The sequence below is a fragment of the Pan paniscus genome, chromosome 9, assembly GCF_029289425.2.
Source record: "Pan paniscus chromosome 9, NHGRI_mPanPan1-v2.0_pri, whole genome shotgun sequence".
Lineage (NCBI taxonomy): Eukaryota > Metazoa > Chordata > Mammalia > Primates > Hominidae > Pan > Pan paniscus.
Window position 1 is genome coordinate 65,567,053 of NC_073258.2, and position 17,941 is coordinate 65,584,993.

General features: G+C 61.9%; 1 protein-coding gene across 5 annotated transcripts; it reads left to right on the forward strand.

Annotated features, from left to right (window-relative positions):
• The first annotated feature begins 3 nt into the window (after positions 1 to 3).
• CCDC88B (coiled-coil domain containing 88B) lies at positions 4 to 17,655 on the forward strand. 5 transcript variants are annotated; one of them, XM_034932891.4, is made up of 27 exons: positions 4 to 243; positions 524 to 669; positions 823 to 934; positions 1,025 to 1,094; positions 1,186 to 1,244; positions 1,337 to 1,420; positions 1,515 to 1,658; positions 1,910 to 2,055; positions 2,210 to 2,291; positions 2,438 to 2,596; positions 3,094 to 3,240; positions 3,422 to 3,530; positions 3,694 to 3,830; positions 3,913 to 5,073; positions 9,246 to 9,373; positions 9,466 to 9,583; positions 11,072 to 11,167; positions 11,467 to 11,607; positions 12,121 to 12,377; positions 12,735 to 12,878; positions 13,045 to 13,231; positions 13,342 to 13,487; positions 13,706 to 13,804; positions 13,995 to 14,161; positions 15,316 to 15,522; positions 15,682 to 15,750; positions 17,160 to 17,655. In XM_034932891.4, the coding sequence occupies exons 1-27, from the start codon at positions 4 to 6 to the stop codon at positions 17,213 to 17,215; spliced, it is 4,611 nt and encodes a 1,536-aa protein (XP_034788782.2). In that variant the 3' UTR covers positions 17,216 to 17,655. The 5 variants fall into 5 exon arrangements, with proteins under 5 accessions (XP_034788782.2, XP_034788781.2, XP_063464267.1 ...); XM_034932890.3 differs by having other exon boundaries at positions 13,995 to 14,019; XM_063608197.1 differs by lacking the exon at positions 15,682 to 15,750 and having other exon boundaries at positions 13,995 to 14,019.
• The last annotated feature ends 286 nt before the right edge of the window (positions 17,656 to 17,941 follow it).

Here is a 17,941-nt window from a genome sequence, read left to right on the forward strand (position 1 = left end):
AGGATGCAGGGAGGTGAGGTGGGGGCTGAGGTAGGACTCAGACTGCCCAGGCCCGCCTGCACCCGGAAGGAGGAAGCTGCACAGGGTGTCTGTGGCTGGCCCCGGGATCCCCCACTCGGGGACTTCCTCTTCCTCTCAGGGCAGGTGCAGCTGCCACAGCGAGACGGGCACCCTGACCCGGGCATGGAGGGGGGCAAGGGGCCCAGGCTCAGAGACTTCCTGAGTGGGAGTCTGGCTACCTGGGTGAGGGGGCAGGTGGCAGCGGGTTGGGGAGGGGAAGTGAGCCCCAGCCAGGGGCTGGTGTTGGCGCTGGCCGGGGGAGGGTGAGGCAGAACCAGGCCGGAGGGGAGGGCTGGGTTCAAATGTGGGGGATGGAGATATGGTGTGGGGGGCTGTGGTGAGGGAAGAGGGAACAGAGGCACTCAGAGGACGGGTGAGAAGGGGTGCTTGGGCTCACTGGGGCAGGTCGGAGGGGCTCAGAGTTCACTCTGCTGGTTGGCTGACCCCTCTGGGCTCCTCACAGGCACTGGGACTGGCCGGGCTGGTCGGGGAGGCGGAGGACTCGGAGGGGGAAGAAGAGGAAGAGGAGGAAGAGCCGCCCCTTTGGTTGGAGAAGAGGTTCCTGCGCCTCAGCGATGGGGCCCTGCTCCTCCGGGTGCTGGGCATCATGTAAGGGGCATCGGGCCGGGGCGGTGGCGGGGAAGGATCTGAGAGGAGGGGAAGCGGTGGGCGGAGCCTGATGCTCAGTGGGCGGGGCCTGAGGGACGGTGGGCGAGGCCTGTTGACGGGAGGCGGGTCCTCGAGCCCACCTCCGGCCCATAGTGCCCCCAGCTCCCGAGGGGGACCTCGGATGCTCAGAGGCCTTGACGGACCTGCTGCCTGGCGAGTGTGGAACCTGAACCGCTTGTGGGGCCGACTGAGGGACTTCTACCAGGTAAGGGGTCTCGAGGGAAAGGCGGAGACGGGAGGGGAAGAGAAGCCCCTTCGGGAAGGCGCCTCATATAGTCTGCCTCTCTGCCTCCAGGAGGAGCTGCAGCTGCTGATCCTGTCGCCACCCCCAGACCTCCAGACATTGGGATTTGACCCTCTCTCAGGTGCTCTCCCCACCCACACCCTCCTGCCTCTGCCCCCGCACTACTCTACCTTCCCCGCCCCAGTTAACCCCTTGTGGCATGTGCCTTGCAGAAGAAGCGGTGGAGCAGCTGGAAGGCGTTCTTCGGCTACTGTTGGGAGCGTCAGTACAGGTGAGCCGGCGGTGGGAAGGAAAGGTTAGGGTCGAGCTTTGGCGGTAGAGGAGGGAGATCCTGCACCAGCTCCCCTTCCTGTCTCCCCTCAGTGTGAGCACCGGGAACTCTTCATCCGCCACATCCAGGGCCTCAGTCTCGAGGTCCAGAGCGAGCTGGCCGCTGCCATCCAGGAGGTACTGAGACGGTTCGGCAGCCCAGACTGGTATGGCACCTGGGACGCCCTTGCCACACCGCGGCTTCCACTGAACTGCTCTTCCTGCGCCCCAGGTGACCCAGCCGGGGGCCGGCGTGGTGCTGGCACTGTCTGGGCCAGAGCCTGGGGATCTGGCACCTGCCGAGCTGGAGATGCTGTCCCGGAGCCTGATGGGGACACTGTCGAAGCTGGCACGGGAGCGTGACCTGGGGGCCCAGGTAGGGGCAGCAGGGGCATCGTGGACTCAGGTTGGGGAACTGGAGGACCATCAGGGAGCCGATTGTGCAAGGGAGATGGAAGTTTGGGGCCCAGGCATGGGGTTGTGGTCTGAGGTCTTGGGCCATCAGGGATGTCACAACCAGATGGCCCAAGACCCCAGACCACAACCCCATGTCTGGTGTTGTGGTTGGGGGTCGATGTGCAGAGGCATTGGATAAGTTAATCCTGACCCTTGACCCCTGACCTACAGCGGCTGGCTGAACTGCTGCTGGAGCGAGAACCCCTCTGCTTGGGGCCTGAGGCTCCCTCTAGGGCTCCCGCCGAGGGCCCCTCGCACCATCTGGCCCTGCAGCTGGCCAACGCCAAGGCTCAGCTGCGGCGTCTGCGGCAGGAGCTGTGAGTGTGCGCAGCCTGGGAAGGGGACTGAGTGGAGAGGGGCAGATTAAGCCTGGATGGGACCCTAGCCCTGGTGGCTACGGGAGGGGTCAGGCCTGGGAAGGGCTGGGGGTTGTGGGCCCCCAGACCCTCCCTAGACTCCCCTTCCCTCCAGGGAGGAGAAGGCCGAGCTGCTGCTAGACTCCCAGGCCGAGGTGCAGGGTTTGGAGGCCGAAATAAGAAGGCTCCGCCAGGAGGTGCGCTCACATGCTCCCCGCCACCGCGGCATTCCCTAACCTCCCCGCACCCGGTCCCATTGCCTCCCTCCCAACCCGGCTCCTTCCCGTCCCTAATCCCTCTGGCCCGCGGCTGGCTGTTCCCAGCTCCACACCGTCTGGCCCAGGCCCAGGCGCTGTCGGGACAGGCCAAGCGGGCCGAGCTGTACCGCGAGGAGGCAGAGGCGCTGCGGGAGCGGGCCGGCCGCCTGCCCCGCCTGCAGGAGGAGCTGAGGCGCTGCCGCGAGCGGCTGCAGGCGGCTGAGGCCTACAAGAGTCAGCTGGAGGTGAGGCGGAGACGGAGCCGCGGGGCGGGGCGTGCGCGAGGGGGCGGGCCAGGAGGAGGGGCGAGATAGGGTCCCGAGGGCAGAGAGGCAGGTTCTCTGGAGGGGACAGTCACAGGTGGAGAAATGGGTGAGGACAAATTCAGGGAGGTGGCGTCTGGGAAAGGGCCTCCAGAGGATGGGGCAGGTGGAGGGGAGCGGGGGGCTGTGTAAGTGATGCAGCCTTGGAAGGAGGGCGGTTCCCGGGGGGGAGGGGCGGGGCATGGACAGAAGGGCGGGGCCTGCACAAAGGGCGGGGCCAGGGGCGAGGGAGAAAGTACCTGAAGAGATCTTGGTGGGAAGAAGATGGAAGGGAGTGGCGGGGCCTAGAGACTGATGGGGTGCAGGGTGGGGGAAGGAGGCAGGGTCTGTGACAGGCTGAGGGGAAGGAGTTTGGGACCCTCAGGCGCTGGAGTGCATGGGGGCTGCATGGCTACCGGTTCTCCCTGCTCTCCCACCAGGAGGAGCGGGTGCTCTCAGGGGTGCTGGAGGCCTCCAAGGCGCTGCTGGAAGAGCAGCTGGAGGCTGCCCGAGAGCGCTGCGCCCGGCTGCACGAGACCCAGCGCGAGAACCTGCTGCTGCGAACCCGGCTGGGCGAGGCCCATGCGGTAAGGTAGCCAGAGTGATCCCACTTGGGTTGCCCCGTCACCCCATGACCCCATTGATTCCCTAGTGGTCCCTAGTGATTCTTGCAACCTCTGCTCTTGGTGACCTCTAGTGACCCTCCGACCTACACACTCGGCCTGGCCATGGTGTGGAGGGCTTGTCTGACCCTTCCCTCACCCCCAGGAGCTGGACTCTCTGCGGCATCAGGTGGACCAGCTGGCTGAGGAGAATGTGGAGCTGGAGCTGGAGCTTCAGCGGAGCTTGGAGCCACCTCCAGGATCCCCTGGGGAGGGTGAGGGACCCCACTGGAGGGGCTGGGGTGGGGGCTGCCTATGCTTTCCAGCAGGTGTACTGGGGAGAGCCTCTGACTCCCTCCCTTCTCCCAAGCCTCTGGGGTGTGTATGTGAGGAGCCAGGCAGTAAGGGAGGGGTCCTGACCTCATCTCTCATCCTCAGCACCCCTAGCAGGAGCGGCCCCCTCGCTGCAAGATGAGGTGAGGGAGGCAGAGGCTGGGCGGCTTCGGACCCTTGAGAGGGAGAACCGGGAGCTTCGGGGGCTGCTTCAGGTGCTTCAGGGGCAGCCAGGGGGCCAGGTAAGTCCCCTCCCCCAGGGTCCTGGCCGGCCCTTCCCCTAGTCCCTCCCTGGGCCTGACTGTCCCTCTCGTATGCCCTCAGCACCCCCTGCTGGAGGCACCGAGAGAGGACCCTGTTCTTCCAGTGCTGGAGGAGGCTCCCCAGACTCCTGTGGCCTCCGACCACAGCCCTCAGGGCTTGGTTCAGAAGGCAAGGGATGGAGGCCCCCAGGCCTTGGACTTGGCTCCCCTGGCATTAGACTCAGTGCTCGAGGCATCAGCTGAGTGTCCCCAGGCACCTGATTCAGACCCACAGGAGGCAGAGAGTCCCCTTCAGGCAGCTGCCATGGACCCCCAGGCCTCAGACTGGTCCCCGCAAGAGTCAGGCTCTCCTGTGGAGACACAGGAGTCCCCGGAGAAGGCTGGCCGTAGATCCTCTCTCCAGAGCCCTGCCTCTGTGGCCCCACCTCAGGGTCCAGGGACCAAAATTCAGGCCCCGCAGTTGCTGGGAGGAGAGACAGAGGGAAGAGAGGCTCCCCAAGGCGAGTTGGTGCCTGAGGCCCGGGGATTGAGACAGGAGGGCCCTGAGCACAAGCCAGGGCCTTCGGAGCCCAGCTCTGTGCAGCTGGAGGAGCAGGAGGGCCCAAACCAGGGCCTGGACCTGGCCACGGGACAAGCAGAGGCCAGAGAGCATGACCAGAGGCTGGAAGGGACGGTCAGGGTCCCAGCCTGGCAAAAACCACAGCAGAAGTCAGAAGGGGCTCTTGAGGTCCAGGTCTGGGAAGGCCCAATCCCAGGGGAGAGCCTGGCCAGTGGTGTCGCAGAGCAGGAGGCCCTCAGGGAGGAGGTGGCACAGTTGAGGAGAAAGGCTGAGGCCCTTGGAGATGAGCTGGAAGCCCAGGCCCGCAAGCTGGAGGCCCAAAACACGGAGGCTGCCCGCCTCTCCAAGGAGCTGGCCCAAGCGCGAAGGGCAGAGGCTGAGGCCCACCGGGAGGCAGAGGCCAAGGCCTGGGAGCAAGCCCGGCTGCGGGAGGCAGTGGAGGCTGCTGGCCGGGAGCTGGAGTCTGCGTCCCAGGAACGGGAGGCGCTGGTGGAGGCGCTGGCAGCAGCGGGCCGGGAGCGGAGGCAGTGGGAGCGTGAGGGGTCCAGGCTGCGGGCCCAGTCGGAGGCCGCCGAGGAACGGATGCAGGTGCTGGAGAGCGAGGGCCGCCAGCACTTGGAGGAGGCTGAGAGGGAGCGCCGGGAGAAGGAGGCCCTCCAGGCGGTAGGTCAGGTTGGGGCTCACCGCTGGGGTTGGGAAGCAGAGTTCCAGGCTGTTGGGAGTTACTGATTCCATCAGCAGCTGTTCAGTGGGTGCCCAGCACCGAGCTGGGGCTGGAGATAGAAAGGCCAAGTCCACCCCTGCCTTCCAAAGGTGTGCCTGGCCTGGGGCACAGAGCCATGTCCACTGTGTGATGGGGGCGCTGTGGGAGGGGGTGGGACTGCCTAGTACACATCTTGGCTCTCTGGCTGCAGCAGTCGACTCACCTCCACCCCAGGCTTCCTTCTGTAAAACAGGGGTACTATTCCTGGCCACCTGGGGCGGTCTTAGGAGGACCTTGGGAGACAGTAGCTGTAAAGGTCTGGTTCATGCTGGCAAGGGTATGTTGTAAGTGTTCAAGCACTGGTTATTCAGAGCCAAGTGCTACGAGAGCCCGTGGGAGGGTGAGCTGATGCCCAAGTGGAGGCAAGGAGGCTTTAGGAGGAGTGACCATAATGTCACTAGGTGGGGAGGACATTTTGTCCAGAGGGAATGGCATGTGCAAAGACAAAGGCATTAAAGACGCTCAGGGTCTGGGTGTGGTGGCTCACACCTGTAATCCCAGCACTTTGGGAGGCCGAGGTGGGTGGATTACTTGAGGTCAGGAGTTCTATACCAGCCTGGCCAACATGGTGAAACCCTGCCTCCATTAAAAATACAAAAATCAGCCAGGCGTGGTGGCAGGCACCTGTAATCTGTTACTTGGGAGGATGAGGCAGGAGAATTGCTTGAACCCGGGAGGCGGAGGTTGCAGTGAGCTGAGATTGTGCCACTATACTCCAGCCTGGGCGACAGAGCGAGACTGTCTCAAAACAAACAAACACCATCCAATGAAACAACAACAAAAAAAGAATGCTCAGGGCCCAGGAGGAAGGGATGATGAGGGCCAGCTTTGAATGTGTTGGTCCTCCCTCCCCAGGCAGGGAAAGCCAGGGCAGAACTGTGTGAGGCTGCGCTTGAGGAGGGTCACCTTGGTGGACAGGGGAGCTTGGGGCTATCAGGACACAGTAGCCATGGTGTAAGTGGCAGAGGAAGCTGACTAGGGAGGCATGGGAGTGGGGGTGAGAGGAGGACTGGACACTTTTTTCTTTTTGAGACAGAGTCTCCCTCTGTTGCCCAGTCTGGAGTGCAGTGGGGTGATCTTGGTTCATTGCAACCTCCGCCTCTCAGGTTCAAGAGATTCTCCCACCTCAGCCTCCTGAGTAGCTGGGAGTACAGGCACACACCACCACGCCTGGCTACTTTTTGTATTTTTTTTTTTTTTTGAGACGGAGTCTCGCTCTTTCGCCCAGGCCGGACTGCAGTGGTGCTATCTCGGCTCACTGCAAGCTCCGCCTCCCAGGTTCACGCCATTCTCCTGCCTCAGCCTCCAGAGTAGCTGGAACTACAGGCACCCGCTCCCGCACCCGGCTAATTTTTTGTGTTTTTAGTAGAGACGGGGTTTCACCATGTTAGCCAGGATGGTCTCGATCTCCTGACCTCGTGATCCACCTGCCTCGGCCTCCCAAAGTGCTGGGATTACAAGCGTGAGCCACCGCGCCCGGCCAATTTTTGTATTTTTAGTAGAGATGGGGTTTCATCATGTTGGCCTGGCTAGTTTCTTTCTTTTCTTTTCTTTTCTTTTTTGAGACAGAGTCTCCCTCTGTCACCAGGCTGGAGGCGTGATCTCGGCTCACTGCAACCTCCACCTCCCAGGTTCAAGCGATTTTCCTGCCTCAGCCTCTCGTGTAGCTGGGACTACAGGTGCACGCCACCACGCCCAGCTAATTTTTTGAATTTTTAGTAGAGACGGTTTCACCATGTTGGCCAGGATGGTCTCGATCTCTTGACCTTGTGATCTGCCCGCCTCGGCCTCCCAAAGTGCTGGGATTACAGGCGTGAGCCACCGCACCTGGCCAACACACTTTTACTTATTCATTTAAACATGTTTACAGGCATCTTCTTGGTGCCAGGCCCTGTACCAGGCTCTGGGCACACAGCAGTGACCACGAAGCTAGCACTCCAGTGTTTGGGCGTGGCTTCAGCTTCCTTCCAAGCTAAGGAAGGGGTTAGGGCTTTTGCCATGGGGGATTGGGCAGCCACTGAAGGCTCCCCAATGGGCAAAGTGAGCAAAGTGGTCAGGTCTGCGTGTGAAAAGGCGCGAGGAAGGGTGTTTGGGCCAATGGGCCACAGTGCTAGGGGACCTGTGAGATTGCAACACAGGTAGGAACTGAGTCATCCTGCACAGGCAGTTTCCAGTCCCATTTCTGTACAGACAAGGACCCTGAAATTCAGGGAGGAAGAGTAATTTGCTCAGAGACCCATTATGAGGATGGGGGGTGGGGAGAACACTGCTGGGTAGACATGGGGTCAGGCGTTGTGCAAGACAGGCCCAGGGTAAGGGGGTTCTGGCGAATGTGAGAGGGAAGGTGAGAGACCATCTCTGGGGTCCACTCTGTGGGGTGTGGCTGAGATGCTGTCTAGCCGGGCGACCTGCCTACTTTCCAGCTGTGTGGCTTGGGGCAAGTTACTTAACCTCTCTGAGTCTCAGTTTTCTCACTTGTAAAACTGGAATAAAAATTGTACCTGCCTTGGCTGGGCACAGTGGCTCACACCTGTAATCCCAGCACTTCGGGAGGCTGAGGTGGGCGGATGACCGGAGGTCAGGAGTTCGAGACCAGCCTGGCCAACATGGCAAAACCCCAACTCTACTAAAAATACAAAATTACTCGGGTGTGGTGGCACGCACCTGTAATCCCAGCTACTCGGGAGGCTGAGGTAGGAGAATTGCTTGAACCCAGGAGGCAGAGGTTGCAGTGAGCCAAGATTGCACCACTGCAGTCCAGTCTGGGTGACAGAGCAAGACTCCATCTCAAAAAAAAAAAAAAAAAAAAAAAAAAATTGTACCTGCCTCACAGGATCCTGTAAGATAATGAGCGTAGGGAGCTTGGGGGCAATGCCTGGCACCTAGAATGGACCTGTTCCATGGGAGGGAATGGCAGCAGGTAGGCAGTGAAGGTGAGGGTGGGGCTGGCGGGCTGGAAGAGCCAGCTCCAAGGACTGAGAGGGTGGGGGAAGCTAGGGACAAAGGGGGAGTTTTGTGAGATTTCCTGGTTGGAGCAGGAAAAGGTGGCTGGCCAGGGGGAGGTCAGGGAACCAGGGGGTCTCAGGTTGTCCACTGGGTGGGGAAGCCTCCCAGGCTGGGGGGAGGGGGCCCTAGGAGGGCTGTGGCCAGGGCCTGGAGGAGGGCAGGGCAGGGGCTGGGCGGGAGGTTCTATTCACCGTGCCTCCTACCCCAGTACTTGCGCTAGTGGCTGTCAGCCAGCCAGGCAGCAGTGCCTCATCGGACTTGTAGTTTTTCAGGGAGAGGTGGTGGCCAAGAGTGTCAGGAGGTGCAGTGCCCCTTGGGCAAGGCCTAGGTGCAGTTATTAAGCCAGGAAGGTAGTTTTCAGCAGCAAGGCTTGTAGGCTTGGTTTCCAAGGCAGGATTTGGCTGGCAGCTGGTCATGGGCAGCTGTCCCCGAAGCTTCATCCTGCCAGGCCCCCCACGTGGCAGAATGGTTTGGTCTCCCTCCCTCTGGGGCACACAGGCCAGAATGGGCCTCCCGTCTCCTTCCAAAGTGGTGCAGCCCAACCGCCAAAGGCCACAGGTCACCTAGCTGGCAGCATCCTGGCGCCCCCTGCCCCCCAGCCCCCACTGTCAGCTCCTGAGTTCCTGTCCCTCCAGCCCTCCATGGCCTTTTCCCTGTAGCCAAGGTCTCTCACCGGACCCACCTCTGCTGAGCCTCTCTAGCTGTCTCACTGTCACATGGCTGGGGTGGCAGCCCACCGGGCGCATCCACCTTTCACTGCACACATGAAGAACCGTGGGCTCAGAGAGGTGACGGCACTTGCCCAACATGTGTCACCTACCGACTCCCAGCCCAGGGGCCTTCCTCATGCCCTGCCAGGCTTACAACCCCCAGCTCTTTCATGCCCAATTTCGAGGGCCCCAGGCTTTGTTCCCATTTTATAGATGGGGAAGTAGAGCCCAAAGGCTTAATGATACGTGCCCAGGATGGCAGGTCAAGGACAGAAAGGCAGCTCTCTAGACTCTCAGGCCTCTGTCTCCGGCTATCTCCTGCCCTCTTGCCCTGAGCCTGCTCTGCTTGCCCTCAGGAGCTGGAGAAAGCTGTGGTGCGGGGCAAGGAGTTGGGGGCCCGGCTGGAGCATTTGCAGTGTGAGCTGGAGCAGGCGGCTCTTGAGCGCCAGGAATTTCTGCGAGAAAAGGAAAGCCAGCACCAGAGGTGGGGACAGGGCTGAGGGGAAGAATGAGAGAGGCAGGGGTGTGGTGGGGCGAGGGTGGGGTGGGGCTGGGTGCCAAGGATTCTCCTGGCAGGTACCAGGGCTTGGAGCAGCGGCTGGAAGCTGAGCTGCAGGCGGCGGCGACCAGCAAGGAGGAGGCGCTGATGGAGCTCAAGACCAGGGCCCTGCAGCTGGAAGAGGAGCTGTTCCAGGTGATGCCTGCCCGCCTGGGAGCTGGGGGCCATGCCACCCTGCCCTCCATCCCATAAGCAGATGCCAAGGTCATCTATGCTCCTAGTCTTGCCTCTGGATTCTTGGCTAGCTACTTGCCTCACTCCCCATGTGGGGCCTGTTGGAGAGAGCACTGTGCTGGGAGTCAGGTGGCCGTGTTGACTTATCTGGGGTCTCATTTTCCCCATTCTGCACATGGACAGAACTTCTGCTGTGGATGACTGCTCCGCCTGTCTCACCCGAGGTCCCCCACTGCCTAGGGAGCTCAGTGCTTGGCATCAAGGAAGCCAGCGATGGTTTCTGATGCCCAGGCTGTGTGCAGGCTCCACACGGAGGGTGGGGTGGTGGTGGGGCCCAATCCCAGGCTGCCATCCTCAGGGAGCTCGCAGGACAGTCAGGATAGAGGCAAGAAAACAGGTGACAATAACTAGGTGCCAGGGGCTGTGAGGAGGCCATGCAGGGGCTTGGGAGGGTGGTACCCAGGAAGATACCCAGCAGGTGCATGCGAGTCTATCAGGGAAGGTTTTGTGGAGAAGGTGGGGTTGAAACAGAGGCTTAGAGAAGGCCCCGCACAGCAGCTCATGCCTGTAATCCCAGCACTTTGGGAGGCCAAGGCAGGTGGATCACCTGAGGTCAGGAGTTTGAGACCAGCATGACCAATATGGTGAAACCCCATCTCTACTAAAAATACAAAAATCAGGCTGGGCGTGGCGGCTCACGCCTGTAATCCCAGCACTTTGGGAGGCCGAGGCAGATGGATCATGAGGTCAGGAGATCGAGAGCATCCTGATGAACACCGTGAAACCCCATCTCTACTAAAAATACAACAACAACAACAAAAATTAGCTGTTAGCTGGGCATGGTAGTGGGCGCCTGTAGTCCCAGCTACTCAGGAGGCCGAGGCAGGGGAATTGCTTGAACCTGGGAGGAGGAGGTTGCAGTGAGCCGAGATCACACCACTGCACTCCAGCCCGGGTGACAGAGCGAGACTCCGTCTCAAAAAAACAAAAAAAAACCCTAAAAATTAGCCAGGCGTGGTGGCCCACATCTGTAATCCCAGCTACTCGGGAGGCTAAGGCAGGAGAATTGCTTGAACCCGGGAGGCAGAGGTTGCAGTGAGCCCAGATCACACCTCTGAACTCCTGGCTGGGTGGCAGAGCGGAACTCTGTCTCAAAACAAAAACAAAAACAAAAAACCAAAGAGTCTTAGAGGAGTAGTGGGATGGAGAAGTGTTATGAGCAGAAGGCTCTGCCGCAGACAGACAGAAGTTGAGAAGGGCAGGGTGGTGACGGTGGAGCTTCAGGAACCAGGAGCAGGGACTTGTGGGATCCAAGGGAAGGCATGGGATTGGGGCGGGGTGGACTAGGCTAAATGCTGCTGGCAGGGCAGGCCCATAAGCGCAGGTCCTTGAGGCATCCCCAAGGCACTGCGGCTGTCCCGCATGACCTCCCAGGGACTCTCCTTGCAGCTGCGCCAGGGCCCCGTGGGGCTGGGGCCCAAAAAGCGTGCGGAGCCTCGGCTGGTGGAGACCCAGAATGTGCGGCTTATTGAGGTGGAGCGCAGTGTGAGTGTGGGCCCACAGTGGGCCCTGGGGAGGTGCCCCGTGCAGTGTGAGTGTGGGTCCACGGTGGACCCTGGGCTGGGGGGTATCCTGTGCAGTGTGAGTGTGGACTCACAGTGGGCCCTGGGCGGAGGGGTGCCCCATGCAGTGTGAGTCCTGGAGAGGTGCCCCGTGCAGTGTGAGTGTGGGTCCACAGTGGGCCCGGGGGTGGGGGTGCCCCATGCAGTGTGAGTGTGGGCCTGTGGTAGGCACTGGGGGGTGCCCCCGCCACCTGGCTATTGCTAACCCCCACTTCTGGGCAGAATGCGATGCTGGTGGCAGAGAAGGCAGCTTTGCAGGGGCAGCTGCAGCACCTGGAGGGGCAGCTGGGGAGCCTGCAGGGCCGTGCCCAGGAGCTGCTGCTGCAGAGCCAGCGGGCGCAGGAGCACAGCAGCCGCCTGCAGGTGGGTGGTGGCCCGGGTGCCCATCCCTGCCCATGTACTGCCCCCTCCTGCTCCTTTTGGATCGTCCTGTGGCCTTTTTCTATCCCAGCTCCCAGCCAGCTGCCCCACCTCTTCCCCAGTCTCATTTATCCTTGTCCTCTGACCCCAGCCACCATTTTGCACCATCCTCCCTGCCGCTATCTCCTCCTACCTGCTGCCAGCCCCCACATCTACACCCATGTCGCCCTGCCCTCTCACTGTCCCAGCCCTCCCCTCCACAGGGCGCCATTAGTCCCATTCTGCCCTGTGCCCCTTCTGGACAGCCTGGCCCAGCCAGCCTCTGCCGCCTCTCCCCTGCTCACCATCAGCCTCTGGCTGGGGCTTGTACTGCCTGCTGTGCCCCCAGCCCTTTGCCTCCTCCACAACTCTCTCATTGTCTTGGGCCCTACCGTCTGCCCTTAGCCCCCCGCCTCTCACTCGATTTCCAGCCAGAGGTTCCTCCCCAGCAGCCCCTGCTTCCCTCCTCCATCCTAGGCCGAGAAGTCTGTGCTGGAGATTCAGGGCCAGGAGCTGCACCGGAAGCTGGAGGTGCTGGAGGAGGAGGTTCGGGCGGCACGGCAGTCCCAGGAGGAGACCCGCGGGCAGCAGCAGGCCCTGCTTCGGGACCACGAGGCCCTGGCACAGCTGCAGCGGCGGCAGGAGGCCGAGCTAGAGGGACTGCTGGTGCGGCACCGAGACCTCAAGGCCAACATGCGGGCACTGGAGCTGGCCCACCGGGAGCTGCAGGGCCGGTGAGCATCACCAAATGCCCAGCTCCTCCCCTGGCACCCCCTATCTGCCAGAGAAGACTCCCCTCAGCAGGTCTGACTCCCCATCAGGAAGCACCTCCACCTCCGCTCTGTGATGCCCCGGCCACTGCTGTGCCCTCTGGGGTAGCTGTGCTCCCCACACTTCTGGGTTGGGCTCCCCGTGGGGCTCACCTATTGGGAGTGGTGGGCACCTGGCATGGCATTCTGCCCAATGGCTTCCCCTGGGGGACCTAGGCTTAGGAGGTGACAGACCCCCCCGCCCCGGGTCCAGATAGTCCAGCCGGCTGCTTGTGGTGGCCATAGGTTCACACAGCCCTCTTAGCCCCTTGTCCATCCCAGGCACGAGCAGCTGCAGGCCCAGCGGGCCAGCGTGGAGGCACAGGAGGTGGCCCTGCTGGCAGAGCGTGAACGCCTGATGCAAGATGGGCATCGGCAGCGGGGCCTGGAGGAAGAGCTGCGGAGGCTTCAGAGCGAGCACGACAGGTGCCGCCCCTGCCACAGCCCCTAGCAGCTCTCAGTGGCCCCATCCTGAAAGTGGGTTGGGGGTGTGGGGTCCTGCCTGGCCTCCCCTCCCCGGCATAACTTCTCTGGCCAGCACTCGGACTGGGGACCCAGGTCCCTTGGAGAGCAGCTCTCCTTGCCTCCCAAGGGCTCAGATGCTGCTGGCAGAGGTGTCTCGGGAGCGGGGTGAGCTGCAGGGTGAACGCGGGGAGCTACGGGGCCGGCTGGCGCGGCTGGAGCTGGAGCGGGCACAGCTGGAGATGCAGAGCCAGCAGCTGCGCGAGTCCAACCAGCAGCTGGACCTGAGTGCCTGCCGGCTGACCACGCAGTGTGAGGTGTGGCTGGAGGGCCGGTGGGGGTATGGGTGTGTGGTGGGGCAGAAAGCCTAGACCCAGGTGGTCCTGAGCTGGGTCCCACCCTCCGAGCCATGCTGCCCCCCTGCCAGCTATTGACACAGCTGCGAAGTGCCCAGGAAGAGGAGAACCGGCAGCTGCTGGCTGAAGTTCAGGCCCTGAGCCGGGAGAACAGGGAGCTCCTGGAGCGCAGCCTGGAGAGTCGGGACCACCTGCACCGCGAACAGCGGGAGTACCTGTGAGTGGGCCGCCTGGGAGCGGGGTGGGGCCTGCATCCCCTTTGGGCGTTCCTGGGGAGAGCCCTTAGTGAGGGCCTAGGGACAGGGTTGGAGCTGACCTTCCAGGTCAGTCCAATCTGCGGCACGGGACCAGTGCGTCCTTGCTGCAGCTTGTGCCTTGCTACTGCCTCGGCCTCCCTGGGCCTCACACCCACCTCTCCCTTCTCACTCCTGCCAGGGACCAGCTTAATGCCCTGCGCCGCGAGAAGCAGAAGCTCGTGGAGAAGATCATGGACCAATACCGCGTGCTGGAGCCTGTGCCCCTGCCCCGGACCAAGTGAGCAGCCCTGTCACCTCCCTCAGGCTGGACATCCTGCTAACCTCTGCCCCTGCCCTGGCCTCTGACCCCAGGCCCAGCTCAGGTCCAGGCCCCATGAAGGTCAACCTGGCCTTTGACATCCCCAGGACACCCTTTGCTCCCTCCCTCCTCCCTGTCCTGACCCCCTCTTGTGCCCTCTTGCCCCCAGGAAGGGCAGCTGGCTGGCAGACAAGGTGAAGAGGCTGATGCGGCCCCGGCGGGAGGGGGGCCCCCCTGGGGGGCTGCGCCTGGGGGCCGATGGGGCTGGCAGCACCGAGAGCCTGGGGGGCCCCCCGGAGACGGAGCTTCCTGAGGGCAGGGAGGCAGATGGGACAGGTGGGTCTGGGGGTCAGGTGGCCAGGATGGTCCCTGCCCCACATCCTCCGTCCCCCACCTTGGCACCTGCCTCACTGCCTGGCCTGCATGCGTGACCCCATTGGCCTTTCCTGAGGCCTGCCCAGCCTGCCCTGATGCCACCAGGGGCTCTTTTCCCTGGGTCCTGCAGGGTCACCCTTGGCCCACACCTCCCTCCTGCCTGTGCTGTCCCCGACCCAGCCTGCCCCATCCGCAGCGGAGCCCAGGATCTGGGAGGTGCAGTGGACTCTAGGGAGAGGTCATTGTTCCTAGACTGCAGATGAGGAGACTGAGGCCCCGGGAGGGGAAGCTTTTGCCCAAGGTCATGCAGTGAGTTAGTATGAAGGCCAGCACAGGGCCAGTGTCCTGCTGCCCCCCTCATTTGCCTGGCTTCTCCCCCACCTCTGCACCTCCCCTCCCTGGCCCTGGGCAGCTTCACCCACTGGCCCCTCCACTCCATCCAGGGCCCTGTTCCTCTGACCCCCTCCCTGCATGAGCCTCCGCCCCCCCCTCCTCTGACCCCTCCCCTGCATGAGCCTCAGCCCCCTCTTCTGACCCCTTCCCTGAATGAGCCTCAGTCCCTGCTCCCCTCCTCTGACCCGCTCCCTGCATGAGCCTCAGCCCCCCTCACCTCCTCTGACCCCCTCCCTGCATGAGCCTCAGCCTCCCCCCGCTCCTCTGACCCTCTCCCTGCATGAGCCTCAGCCTCCTCCCCTCCTCTGACCCCCTCCCTGCATGAGCCTCAGCCCCCACTTCCCTTCTCTGACCTCCTCCCTGCAGGAGCCTCAGCCCCCCATCCCCTCATCTGACCCCCTCCCTGCATGAGCCTCAGCCCCCACTTCCCTTCTCTGACCTCCTCCCTGCAGGAGCCTCAGCCCCCCGCTCCCCTCGTCTGACCCCCTCCCTGCATGAGCCTCAGCTCCCTCTCCCCTCCTCTGGCCCTCTCCGTGCATGAGCCTCAGCCCCCACTTCCCTTCTCTGACCTCCTCCCTGCAGGAGCCTCAGCACCCCCTCCCCTTGTCTGACCCCCTCCCTGCGTGAGCCTCAGCCCCCCATCCATTCTCTGACCTCCTCCCTACAGGAGCCTCAGCTCCCCTCCCCTCCTCTTACCCCCTCCCTGCATGTACCTCTTGCAGGGTCCCCTTCCCCGGCACCCATGCGCCGGGCCCAGAGCTCCCTCTGCCTGCGGGATGAGACCTTGGCAGGCGGGCAGCGGCGGAAACTCAGCTCAAGGTTCCCGGTGGGGCGAAGCTCTGAGTCATTCAGCCCTGGGGACACCCCTAGGCAACGATTCCGACAGCGCCATCCAGGCCCCCTGGGGGCGCCCGTCTCCCACAGCAAAGGTGAGGGACAAGGGTCACTGTACCAGCCAGCCCCCCAACTCTTTGTGGACCCACCAGCTCCTTGGGGGAGGAGGCTTCCTTCTTGTCCCCTGTGTCTCCTGCAAGCTCTGTCCACTTCCGCACTGGCCCTGGGCCCAGTGGTTGCCTTGTGCCTCCCAGGACCTGGTGTGGGATGGGAGAACTCCGCTGAGACCCTGCAGGAACACGAAACAGATGCCAACCGAGAGGGTGAGTGGGGGACTGCGGAAGGAGTAGTATTCTTTGTCCTGCCTGGGGCCCCTGGCAGAACCTCATTCATCCATTCTTTCATTCGACAATGATCCTTTACCAAGTGCCAGGTGACATGCTGGCAGGGGACACAGCAGGGAACGTTCTGGTGTGAGGAGGCAGATAGTAAACAATTTGCCTAAAAATAATTATTATCTACAACAGCCCTGTCCACTAGAAATATGGTGTGAACCACATGATAATTTTAACTTTTCCAGTAGGCTCACCAGAAAAAGTGAAAAGAGACAGGTAAAATGGATTTCAATAACATTTAACTCAATATGCCTACACTATTACCATTTCAGCATGTAGCCAGTGTAAAAATCATGAATGAGCTATTAGACGTGATTTTTTTTTTTTTTTTTGAGATGGAATTTCACTCTTTGGCTCACTGCAACCTCCGCCTCCCAGGTTCAAACGATTCTCCTGGCTCAGCCTCCCAAGTAGCTGGGATTACAGACATGGGCCACCACGCCAGGCTAATTTTGTATAATTATTATTATTTTTTTTAGTAGAGATGGGGTTTCACCATGTTGGTCAGGCTGGTCTCGAACTCCTGACCTCAGATGATCTGCCCGCTTCAGCCTCCCAAAGTGCTGGGATTATAGGCGTGAGCCACCCAGCCAGACGTGATTTTTTTCATAGTAAGTCTTTGGCAGTTTCGGAGGCCAAGGCAGGCAGATCACTTGAGGCCAGAAGTTAGAGACCAGCCTAGCCAAAATGGTGAAATCCCGTCTCTACTAAAAATACAAAAATTAGCCAGGCATGGTGTCCCATGCCTGTAATCCCACCTACTCAGGGGGCTGAGGCAGGAGAATCGCTTGAACCTGGGAGGCAGAGGGTGCAGTGAGCCAAGATCACGCCATTGCACTCCAGCCTTGGTGACAGAGTGAGACTGTCTCAAAAACAAAAAACAAAAAACAAAAAAACATAGTAGGTCTTTGAAGCACGTCACAGGCCAACCCCATCTCACCTACTTAGCTCCGCCCTGGGCAGCTCAGCCCTAGACCCGGCTGGACCATCAGGAGGCGCTAATGCTCTGGGAAGAAAGGAGAGCAGGGGAGGGGTCAGGAGCTCAGGAGCTCTGGGCAGGCTGGTTGGAATTTTAGTAACTGGGGTGCTGGGGTGGGCCTCAGAGAGGATGTGAAATTGGAGCAAAGACTTGGAGGGGAGAGTTTGTCGTGTGGACATAGCTGAGAACAGCATTCTGGGCAGAGGGAACCGCTGAGGGAACAGCAGGCGTGGTGCAGCTGGAAGCGGGGGGTATTGGCAGGTCGGGGGTGGGCAGAAGGTGCTCGAGCCTGTGGCCCTCCTGGGACTCTGGGAGTCCTCCTGAGGGAAGCAGGTCTGAGCTGAGCCTTTCCCTCTAGGCCCCGAGGCACAGGAACCGGAGAAACGTCCCCTCACCCCATCCCTCAGCCAGTGACACCGTGGGAACAGCAGGCTTGGGAGTGCAGCCTTCTCGGCACTGGAGTGTCAGCGGAGGCCCCAGGCAGCCCAAGAGCTCAGGGAGCCAGGGACCCCAAGGGGAGTCCTTGGACAAGGAGGCCTGGGCCCTGAGATCCTCCACGGTCAGCGCCGGGGCCCGGAGATGGAGCTGGGACGAGTGTGTGGACAGGGGGGATGGCTGGCCCCCACGAGCAGCTCCAGGCCGGAGTTCTGGTTCTTCCAGGTGGCTCCCGCTGAGGCAGCGGTCTCTGGGGGATCCCCCAGCTGAAGGAGGCTGGCAGGAGTCGGCAAGAGAACCCCGTGCCCTGTCCAGGTGGGGAGCTGAGTCCCAGTGCTGGGGGACTGTGGCCTGGGCTGATCTTGAGCCTTAACTGGACATGAGGGGCATGAGAATAAAGCTGAACTGCAGCCTCCTGAGTCTTGCTCTGTCTGTTGGCCGCATTGGGTACCTCAGGGCACCAGGACACATGCCGCCCCAGTCCTCCTGGTTGGTGGGGGTCTGTGGGCAGAGGGCCCCTGCCTGGACAGGGCAGCACAGGCCTTTCTCCAGGGGCTTGGCCAGTCCGGCCGGCCAAAGCCCGGATGTCCTGGTGAGGTGGAGAGGGGATGACATCCTGGGTAGCCAGCAGGGATTGGGGTCTAAGATCTGGGCTCAGGGGTGTGGGGCAGTGAAGCCCCTGTTGCCCCGCCCCCACCCTCTCCC